General features: G+C 40.0%; 2 protein-coding genes across 3 annotated transcripts; one reads left to right on the top strand and one right to left on the bottom strand.

Moving 5' to 3' along the window:
- Positions 1-130: 130 nt before the first annotated feature.
- On the bottom strand, positions 131-1,774 carry LOC135336386 (uncharacterized). The gene is made up of 3 exons (XM_064532149.1): positions 1,609-1,774; positions 1,020-1,171; positions 131-463 (listed from the first exon to the last, which is right to left on the bottom strand). The coding sequence occupies exons 1-3, from the start codon at positions 1,772-1,774 to the stop codon at positions 299-301; spliced, it is 483 nt and encodes a 160-aa protein (XP_064388219.1). The 3' UTR covers positions 131-298.
- A 2,330-nt stretch (positions 1,775-4,104) lies between these two features.
- On the top strand, positions 4,105-10,812 carry LOC135335898 (uncharacterized). 2 transcript variants are annotated; one of them, XM_064531571.1, is made up of 3 exons: positions 4,105-4,219; positions 6,004-6,068; positions 7,108-10,812. In XM_064531571.1, exons 2-3 carry the CDS (start codon positions 6,060-6,062, stop codon positions 10,606-10,608), a joined length of 3,510 nt encoding a protein of 1,169 aa, XP_064387641.1. In that variant the 5' UTR covers positions 4,105-4,219; positions 6,004-6,059; the 3' UTR covers positions 10,609-10,812. The 2 variants fall into 2 exon arrangements, with proteins under 2 accessions (XP_064387641.1, XP_064387642.1); XM_064531572.1 differs by lacking the exon at positions 6,004-6,068 and having other exon boundaries at positions 4,123-4,219.
- Positions 10,813-11,199: the final 387 nt, after the last annotated feature.

Genomic DNA, 11,199 nt, shown 5'->3' with positions numbered 1-11,199 from the left:
GTGACTGGAGAGTGTACGGCAATTAATCCCGTATCACATCCGGTCCAGTAATTGCACATTGTCAATTACCTGTCAAGTAAACGCTGTCAATGACAACGTATTGTTTTCGAACAACCGCCGCGGCCAAAAATGTTAATAAAAACTACAGAGAACTTCCGTCAACGATTAGAAATCAAGAGCATGGCTAATTATTTGCACCGTAATTAATTATAATGTATTATAAAGAGAAAAATTAATACTTATTCTAGTAATTTGGACAAGCATAATTATGGCGACCTAGCTTGCATTTATTATACGGCTAACACCTATCGTCCTGAAACTTGCTATATAGGTATTGGGTGCTAAATGGTTCACTGACAACATAGTCCCTGTAGGTCCCCTGGATCACTGAGTTGCTGGTGTCCGTGCTGTCAGCTTGTTGCCCTCCGGCGTAAAGACACGGGTCATTCTGACCACGAATAACCTGCACAAGATACGAAAAGAGTATAAAATTGTAGTAGTATACTGGCAATGAAAAAGAGAGCCTCAGGGTTTAATTCTACAGTCAATATAATACAATTTATGTACCGTACTATGGTAGAATCAGCTAGCCCATGAAGAAAGGCCATCTGATATAATTATAACTCATTATTAAGGCACCCAGGTCCCAAATGAGCACGCACTCATACAACTATAATGCTTTTTTAGCAAAAACATTATCTCATTATTGATGGTTTTTTTTTATAATTATCTTCTGATCGAGGTACGTAATAAGATTCAGGCCTTTAAAAAGTTTGTAAAAATGTTTAGGTTATCAATTTTGGGGGGGAGGGGGTGCACAAAATATTCCATTTCTACTTGATGTGTTCACATGTATATTGAATACATGTAGGAAGACACCTCTATACATGAGGTATGCTGAGCCTCTAACAAACCAATAACTCAATAGGGAAAACATCATAAAATTAATGGTATGCTTGTACATGCATATACGTTTTATTCGGAAGATCAATTGTGTTACAATGCGCATACATGCATACCTCCCAGGTCCGGGGGTAATAGATCGCGGTGAAGGTCCTGGGGGCGGAGTCAGGATGGGCCACCATCACCGTGTAGTAGGGGTCAGGGGTCAAACCACCCTCGCTCGAATCATTGACTAGTTGAAGAGTGATAGGAATGTTCCAGAACTGACCTATAGAGGTACATGTACGTTACGCACGTTAAATTAGGTACAGTTACTGTATAGCTATTATAATAAAATAGACGATTAGAATATACAGGTAATCAAATAAATACATGTAGATTATAGTCTCTAAATAAAGGGCGATAATGGGCATGAGGTACATGTACATGCATGCATGTGTTGTAGTGTCCCAACACACCTGAGGGATACTATAAATTAAAAACCCATACGTATATAATTATATATAATAACGATCTAACTATACTGACATGCATGCAGGCATAGCAAAAACACACGTAATTACATGTACGTAAATACGTACCTTCAAGCATAATTATAATTCACTGGGTGTTTATAATTATCCTGCTAAACACTCATTGGACAAGTGCATGGGATACATGTATAAATTGCATGGAGTTTATACCGTTTCACTATTCTATCCGTACCAATCAGTCCATGTGACCTCTCTTGCAAGTTGAATCCCCGAGCTATTACAAACTTCATCATGACCGTCACTGGGTTGTCGTCAGCATCATAAGCCATTAGCGTACTGTTCTGACAGAACACCCACATCACCAGACTGAGGTGAGCACAGTTGGGTACTTCATTCATACCAACAGATCGTGCAATTAGAGTTAGTTGCCATAGAGGGTACAACTGTGAATACTATCAGTAAGGTCACTAACAAATAACCATTAACACACGACTATCTACAAAATCATAAATTATTTGCTAGCAATTATCTCATACCATCAATCTATATACATGTACATGAGTAACATGACTGCATGGCTGACTTGTAAAGATACAGATACAGCATGCCGTGTATGGGGTGCTTCGATACACAACTGCCACAAACACGGCACGCTTCTTGATTATCATGTGAAAAACAGAAGAATATTATCATATACGGCCATAGAATATTCAAACATATAGTTTCATATAAACAGAATCCATCCATCAATAAACTAATTTGACATTTTAGGGAACTTCTTAGTGTGATTAAACGGGATGCTTCGATTGTTATTATTGAAGAGAGTGGTGATTACATTATGACATTAACGATATCTTAGTACTTTCTATGTCAATTGTTGCAAGCTCTATGCATACTGATCTCCAATGAGCAAATGAGAATGACACCAAAATTATCACTGCAAACACAATCGCATTTAGCGATCGTATTACATTTAGGATCCCCAAACACAACAACTGTTTCAAAACATGGCACACTTCATAATCAATTCATTATCATCAAGCAACAGCATCAGACACGGCCCTAGAATGGGTCCTACACTATATCCACAGCTTGCATCAAACCCGCAGTGAATTACTAACACATCAGCGCGCAGGCCGTCTCTCTGATGAGCTGTACAAAGGAGTCATTGACTGCACGTACGTACTACCAGAACATTTAAGACTGAGGGTGAGTGCTTCAGTATGATTCAGGATATGCATGATTGTGTAGTTGGTTCATTTACAGGTGTATATCTATCTTAGACTAGTGGTACATGTACAGTGTATATGCGTACATTAATTAAACTCCAGTTTGGTCCCCAAAGTCGTTTGTCTAGTTTTCACTGTAAACTTGTACATTTGTACTTGGAAGTGCAGAATTACTCTTACTAATTAAACATGACACATGACTCCACCTCACAGAGTAGTCTCGCGAGCAGACGTTAGAGGGGGAGTGAACGTCTGGTCACTATTGCACTGATTCTGTTGCACTAAGGAATTAATGTAGCTACGTGCAAGATATTCGTTTAGCTCTTGCTTGGGTTTGAGCTCTTTGTTCCTTTGCAGCCCGGTATGGTACAACATTAATTTTTATAGAGTCAATAATTATTTTCCTTTTTTTCACGTTCATTTTGTGTAGTGCAACATTTTCGAGGCACTTAAATTTCGTGAATGCATGGCCTCTTAAAAGCATTTTGTTGAATAAATTGTTTACTAGGTGTCATGAGTCCAGGGCTGCATTGAGGGGGGGGTGAGGGGGGTATATTTCGCCCCCCCTGGGATTTAATTTTGACAATTATAGGATGGACACAGACATATAGAAGCTGAGGTAGGTATAGTCAGTAGTTTTAAACAGCTATTCTGCGTACCTAACACTACAATTTCCAACAATCATGCATGTAATGTCACATTGATAGCTACATATATGAGCTGAAATTGCGCCAGAAGTGATCTAAGCCTCCAAATTAATATCCAACGAGAGCATGCCCCCTAGTTTTATGGTACATGCTTGGTGCATGCCTTCGCGTCGGAGGTTTTTCCCTCCCTATACTTTTCATTTGCCTAATTTGCCCCCCTGACTGGATGCAGCCCTGATGACTGCTTACCAGACATCCCCAGGCCACGCCTTTATCTTTGCACGCTATAGCAGATAACAGATAATAAGAACAATTTTAGGAATGTAGGATTGCTAACCCACGAAAACAGCGAACTCGTATTTCCGCCACTAAGCATGTAGTATGGTAGTTAAATTTGATTGGCACTGCTAACATTCCGGCAAGGACCACGGAATAAATACAATAGTGACCAGACGTTCCCTCTATAGGAAAACGTTGCGTTCGCGAAACTATAATACTCATAGAGGAAGTGAAATTGGTAATACTTGACCTTTGTCGTTTTTAAGTAGGCAACGGCTTACTTAAATTTTGATAATTATATACAAGTAGATCTAAACATCTTTCAACTCTTTCAAATCTCACTAATCTGCACAAGAGTATAGAGATAATAGCTAGCCAAGTTTTAGCATTGTCTATTTTTTTAAATTTGAGAACAAAGAAACTATTAGTCAGACTATCTCCCCTATAGGGCTTAAGGAAACTATAGGAGCTAGCAGGAGTACACTCCTGCAAGCTGATGTTAGTTGTGGACCCCAGGATGTGATGTCATGTTCAACTATAGACTAGATCTAAGTGCAAATTCCTTGCTGGAAACATGGTATCTATGCTGAGAAAGAAGCTTCTGGAGGTAGGTATTGAAGTTGTTGTGTCAAGGTTCTCAGGAGTATGCATGCTGTGTCTACATGTACTTCTAAGTTTCAACTGACAGGTAGAGTTTAATATTTGTTTTCTAATACCGTATGGCGGGTATATTTTGAGGGTATAAATTTTCACGGAAATGCCTTTAGAAAGGTTTTCGCGGATTTAATTTTCATAGAATAGCGCCTTTTTGCTGTATGCATGCATGCGATATTAAATTCGCGGTTATAAATGTTTGCGGTACATGCCTAATATCCGCGAAAACCACGAACATTTATACCCTCGAACTATATACCCGCTATAACGGTACATGTTTTCACACAAGAGGTTTTGACTTCAGCCATTGTAAAATAAATTTCTGCACGTTTATCGATGGTAATGTTTATGCAGAGATGAGACAAAATTTAATTATAAGATATTTGCTGATCCATATCATATATTTGGCCACAGCCATGTATAGCGGGTAATTTTCGGGGGGGGGGGCAAAATATTTGTTTGAGTAATATTAATTTCAGTAACATGCATGTTTCCATGATTGCTGCTTGCTGCACTGCAGGTAAAGGTAGCAAGGTTACTTCATTCGTGGGTATAAAGTATTCTGGTCCATGCAGTCTTCAACCACGAATATTTTGTCCCCCAGATCTCACCAACTGTACAGTATATGCGGCTTCTTCATAATAATTATGTTTTCTGCAGCTAACTCAACCAGTACATACCAGCCAATAGGTGCATCTATAGGTGCAGCTATAGGTGCAAGACATTAATTTATGCTCATGCCATGCAGCCACTGTGCTGTGAGTTGCCTTGGCAATTTAGTTAGACTTCCTGTGCTGGAGATACATACATGCATGACGTAGCATGATCGCATATACCGTAATTAAGGCTCCACAAACATTAATTTCCTTGCTGCACAAAGAGAACAGAGAAAAATACATGAGCTTCAACTGGCGCCTCATTTAGAGTAACGGCCACGTTAAAATTGCAGGATAAATACATGTATAGCTTTAAAGGCTTCATTTGGCACCCAATTTAGAACCTAAGCTGGTAAAACTAGCCGCCGTAATTGGTACAATCATGTCTCAAAATGATAGTGTCTCAAAATGTATATAGTACCTTCTGAAATGGAGACTGTACATTAACAGCTTATTTTATTATGTGATATCAATATTCCCAAAACCATTCTTTGCAAGTAACAAGAGCTGTGGCAGTGAGCAATAAGAAACAGACTCTTAATTATGCCTCGGTGCACATGCACAAGCGAGGTTACTGGTATACGGTATATAATATAGTATGTTAGTGTGTCTGTGTGTGTAGACTGCTACAGCTACTCAAAGATCAATCAAATGCAAGCAAGAGTTTCTATAGGCTTCTATAGTTGGATTTTGATTCATGGATTTGCAAAATAATGCTTTGTTTTCAAGTGTTGCTTACTTGGAATGCCATGCATTGCAGCCTTTTCAGAAGAGTACATAGTAAAACTTGTTCACCGAGTGTTGTTACTCTACTTAGTAGTTAGCTCTGCACTATAGAATGCTAGTTATTGGTAGCTGCAAGAGTGGGAAGAGCTGCAAGGCTCTGCTGATGCAGCCATTAATTTTAGACTTGAACTTTTGGCATCGATCAACACAATCATGGTCGATCATTGCCCACTCTTTGCATGCATGCAGCTAATGCAAAAATGTTCATCATGATAATTATAATGTGTGTATATAAAGCTACTATAGCTTTATGTTATGTAGCTTTAGCACCTCCACCGAGGCATCGATCAGCACCCGCGGTGCTTTAATTATGTACAGTTTTAAATTATTGCTGCGATAAGATTTGATCACCCGCTTGATTTTTCTTACCATGCAGCGTAGAGCATAGTACATTGTACGTGTCAGAGACCTCTCCTAATTACAGACTCTTCGATGGCTGAGGTGAGCGTAATATTTTTAACCTCGTTCCCGTGCCGATATTAATATAACGGAAAGAAAAATGGTAAAAATGGTATGATTATGTTATGCATGTTGGTGAACTGTTTCATAAAACATGCTGTAAAACTAGAGTGGGCGTGGTCCGACTTGTGACCTTACAGTCAGGCCTTCGTACAGAAAATATTGACCGGGGGGCATGGGTGCAAAAGTCGTATTTCAAATAGGGGCGGCAAGCCGGATATCCGTGTACTCAGGCACACGGCAATCTAGGGGGGTCTGTGGGCATGCTCATCCAGGAAATGTTTGTTTAGCTGTCTGTTATCACATCTGGTACATTCTTAGGAATTTGTTTAGTTTTTAATAAAAATGCAGCTACGAAAATGTCCAAGTGCCTGGTGTTTAATGGTACTATATGAGTCAGCTTAGATAAATAGCTGTGTCTATTCCTACATGTTACTACATCGGTATAGAGCAAAGATTTTCCCAGACAAAGTATACAGCAGCCTAAACGATCGATACTTAAATTGCTCTGGAATCACCCTGCATTACTTACAGATAGGAAATTGTGGACATGTGGAACAGAAAGAGTAGAAAATCATCCTGTGATTCACATTGTTGTTGTAAGGCAAGATATCAAGAGAGAATGTGGATATAGAAGCGTTACATGTAGTTATATATAGAAGCTGTTAGTTTTCATCGTATTTCAACCATTGACTCATGAGCAGTTACAGCTGGAATTCATACAACACACGCACACACAGTACATCAGCTTTACTGTATTCCTCGTGCAGCTACGTCTCTTAGACCTAGTTTACTACATAATTATTAAAACTACGAATGTATAATTATGTTGAGTTTAGATCGAGATCACTACAACAATTCTGGGCATGCATGCATGTATATATTAATTAATTGCTCAACTTAGTCACCATCCTATATAGGTAAAAGTATACAGGATATTGGACCAATATTTCGGTGGCTGGGTCAATTAATACACATGCATATACACATACACGTACGCACATTAATTTTTATTATACAGGTCTCGGATATGAAGTCAAAGGCTACACCAACGATGAAGGCAAATGTTCTTATTGCTATATCGGTTGGAATATGGTGGGCTGCCAACAGTATCACGGCCATCTCTTCGAAAAACTTTATGAGAGGGCAAAGCAAACCCGACAAGAACTCTTGGTCTGATGCAAGTAAAGATTTTCGATGGCTCGAATTGACATTTTTACAACATCTGATTGGTGCTATTGTCTCCGTTATGTGGATAAAGCTAATCTCTAGAAGTTCTATATGGCCTGCAGATGCTTCTAAAAGAACGATTCTCATAGCTTCGATTGGCAATGTTGCCGGGAACGTGGCGACGAATGCAGCCTATGCAATGGTCAGCTCTAGCATGACGCAAGTCGTAAAAGCATGCGAGCCTCTGTTCATGTTCGGCTTGTCTCTGGTACTCTATCGAGACTACACAGTCCTCAATTCCACAACACTTTTGGCGATTGTCATCATGGTGGTTGGAGCTAGTTTGTTTGTGGCTTTTGACTCGACTTTTCTTGTGGTTGGACTTTTAGCTGCTCTTTGTTCGAACGTCGCTTTCCCGATCAGAAACATTTATCTGAAGAGATTGGGCAAGGTTTGGGACAGTGCTTTTCAAAAGTATGCCGTTCTTTCGCTAAACAGTGTGTTTGTTTTAACCCCATTTATTATCTCAAAAATGGCTTTCTTCCAATCTGTTGCTCTCCTGAAAAACTTACACCAAGGTGTGATCTCAAGTTCCTTTCACTGCACCTACAACTTAGCCTCAATCTATGTTCTACAGCATTTCACTCCACTAACACACGCCATCTTGAATCTCCTGAAACGTGGTATTGTCATCGCTGCCAATCTAGCGTACTTTCAACTCCCTATCTCCTGGAAAATGATTATCGGATTAGGTGCCGTCCTCATCGGTCTCTACATCTATCTCTACCGAAACTTAAGTGGAGATAAGTTTTCTCCACCACCGTTACTCTTGGTGTTGGTTGCTGTCGGTTTGGGGTCAATTTTCTTTATACAAGGACCTGTTTCAACTGGCTCGACTATCACAACAACAAATCTTGCAAGCGTTGTTTCTGAGAACAATATTTCTCCTCTTGCTGAGAGTCCCCTTGCCGTCGCTAATTTAATACGCTCTGCTTGGGTATATGATCGGCCGTTCTCGCAAGAAATTTTATCAAATTTGAACAGTCTGACAAAACGGAATCCTGTTCTTGTGTATTGTGGTACTTCACACTGTATGAAGTCCATTGCAGATCTCTCAAACAAAAAGATTTCCGCCGAGTTTCTTTTAATAGGTGAACTTGTTCAAGAAACACCTCTTGAAGAATGGCTTTCAAAGCACCTGTTTTACAAACTTTTTGCCAAAGCATCATTTGAAGAACACCTGCAAGTAGTTGTGGGACTAGGCATTCTCTGGAAGTACGGAGGAGTGTACATTGAACCAAACGTTCAACTACAAGACAAACAAAACATCCCTATTCCCAGTTGTACAAAACCGTGGATTGGACTGAACCGTGCCCGTGCGAAGACTACTGTAGAACATTTCAAACTGGCATGCTTTCCAAAGCAATACACATACATCAACCAACTCGCAACCATGCTCAACAATGAATACTACAAACCCTCTGAAAACTATGATTCAGTGACTTCGATTTCGTTCGATGCTCCAACTGTAAACAAGTACTTCGAAGCTGAAGATCTGGTTATAGCCACCACTGTTTTCATGTACCGTTTCCTATCACTGGAACCGGACGAACCATGGAATCAGCATTACGGGACTCTTTTTTTTGATGCGAGAGTGAATTCAGTAAAGACAGCGAATGTTGGTGATGAGATTCAAGATTTCCCCGGTCTGCAATTCCTTCCGTTTATGGATACTTTTCTCGATCGAGATAACATAATTGCAACAACAAAAAAAGATCAAGCCGTTACAGTTTTCTTCAACGCTTGGTGGGGAGATGGTAGAGCTAGCTGGCCACCCCCACCCAATGTCCACCCTCTACTGGTCTCAATTCATATCCACCTACGAATGGCAGCACAATGGAGGAAAAATGTTGCTTATACGATGGAAAGGGCACCGATTGGTTGCCGAGACACTGGAACTCTTAAAATGTTAACGGATCTGCATGTACCTGCGTACTTCTCGGGTTGTATGACTTTAATGCTCCAAGTGAAATCAAAAAAGAAGACTAATGAGATTTTTATTGTTGATGTGAAGGAGGAGTATTTTCAAATGCTTCCGAAAAAAATCAGAGACAGGGGAATCCGTGTGAAGCATAACTTGGAGGGAAAGGCCCGTACAATCAGTCAAGGCCGGTTTACTGTAGCCTTTGATATAATTGAACGTTATTCAAGAGCTAAACTGATTATCACACAACGAATCCACAGTGCTCTACCCTGCGTTGGCATGGGAACTCCGGTGATTTTTATCAACTCGGATAAAATGCCTGGGGGTGGTGGTTCTAAAAAAGGCAGCTCCTCTCGTACTGTTGGCCTGACAACAATGTTTCACACCTTGGATATGTACAAAACTACGATAGACGAAGTACCTAAGTGGTTTGCCAAGTTTCCCTGGGACGACCCACCACCTAATCCCGATGTGGCGACAATGATGCGTCTTCGAGCAACGTTTTGGTACGAGATTCGTCAAAGACCTTCTTTGTTTGATGCTGCCCGCAAGTTTGGTTTAATTCCATTGTCCCCTCCAACTCCTTGTAAGGATTGCTTGCAGTTTCACTTTCACTTCCCATCACCCGATTTCAAATTTACTTGGCAGGATCATCGTTCCATCGAATCTGTATTCCATTACCATCCATGTGCCAACGTTCTTGTTCATAGTAACACACTCGATAATGGCCGTTTCGATGTCTTCAGAGAAACTGGCTACCAGATAACAGTTACAAAATACAATCGTGATGAGCTATTTAGCAGAATATTCTCTCTTGAACCCCACCAAATTGATTTCTTAGATGACGATTTGGATAAGTTTATCACCCGTGCTCTAGTATTGTACAATTGGGGTGGTTTTTATATGGACTCGAACGTGATCATCACCCAATCTTTAGAAAAACTTGCGAAAAATTTCCTTGCATGGAGTGACGAGTCTAAATCCAAGATTGACCTGTCTTTCATGCGTTTCGAGAAAGAAAACAAACATCTCAAGATGTTGGTTTCCCAATATGCCTTGGACAAGTCAGTGAGAAATCCCAATATTTTCTCGAAACTAATTGATGGGTCTAAAAACAGTATAGTAGAAGTGCTTGGATCTGATAAGTACAACAGTGAACTGACTGTCAAGAAATGCTATGAGTTGAATGATGATACCGAAGTGTTCAAGAAAAAAGTACATACGTCGTTAGTTGCCGTCTCCCTTCCTTCTGACTACTCGGTAACCAAAGCAACTGGTACTAGTTCTACTAGGCTTAAGTATGGAACTATTTGCCAATTTTTGCTTGGAGACTATTGTGTCTTTTGTAGCAAACTATTACACGTTTAGTATATAGACACTTATATATAACTAGCTGAATGGCTGGCCAGTACTACAGTCCACACAATCTTAACATGTATGATTTATAATACAATCATGCATCACAACTGATTAGAACAGAAAACATGAAAATTTGCTTATTATTGCTGATCATGTGACCTACAGCCAAGACCCCCCAGGGTTTCAGCTTCAATTTCCTCTCCCGAAAATTAATTTTGCATTGATCTGTAGTACTAGTGTGCAATTTTACATACAAACAGTTGACCATTTTTTAGCAAAATTTTCTGGTTACTTTTCTTGTATTTCCCCCCTCTACTTCAAAATCCTGTATGACACCCTGCCTCGATCCTATAAGTTTCCCCCCACACCCCTGGTTCTTACGGCCATGCATGGCTGCATGCTATATATTAATCTCATAATCGTATGATGTGCTATTTAGTGACTGGAGAGTGTACAGCAATTAATCCCGTATCACATCCGGTCCAATAATTGCACGTTGTCATTTGACAGCGTGCAATTACCTGTCAAGTAAACGCTGTCAATGACAACGTATTGTTTTCGAATAACCGCGGCGGCCAAAAATGTTAATAAAAACTGCAG

Source organism: Halichondria panicea, chromosome 5 (assembly GCF_963675165.1).
Source record: "Halichondria panicea chromosome 5, odHalPani1.1, whole genome shotgun sequence".
In the NCBI taxonomy this organism is placed as follows: domain Eukaryota; kingdom Metazoa; phylum Porifera; class Demospongiae; order Suberitida; family Halichondriidae; genus Halichondria; species Halichondria panicea.
The sequence above is the reverse complement of the archived record's forward strand: the minus strand, read 5'-3'. Positions and strand labels throughout refer to the sequence as shown.

Coding starts and splice junctions, on each gene's coding strand:
- LOC135336386 (XM_064532149.1), bottom strand. CDS start 1,774: ATGAATGAAGTACCCAACTGTGCTCACCTCAGTCTGGTGATGTGGGTG. Junction 1,172..1,608: donor GAGGTCACATGGACTGATTG/GTACGGATAGAA, acceptor GTACCTCTATAG/GTCAGTTCTGGAACATTCCT. Junction 464..1,019: donor ATTACCCCCGGACCTGGGAG/GTATGCATGTAT, acceptor TATCTTGTGCAG/GTTATTCGTGGTCAGAATGA.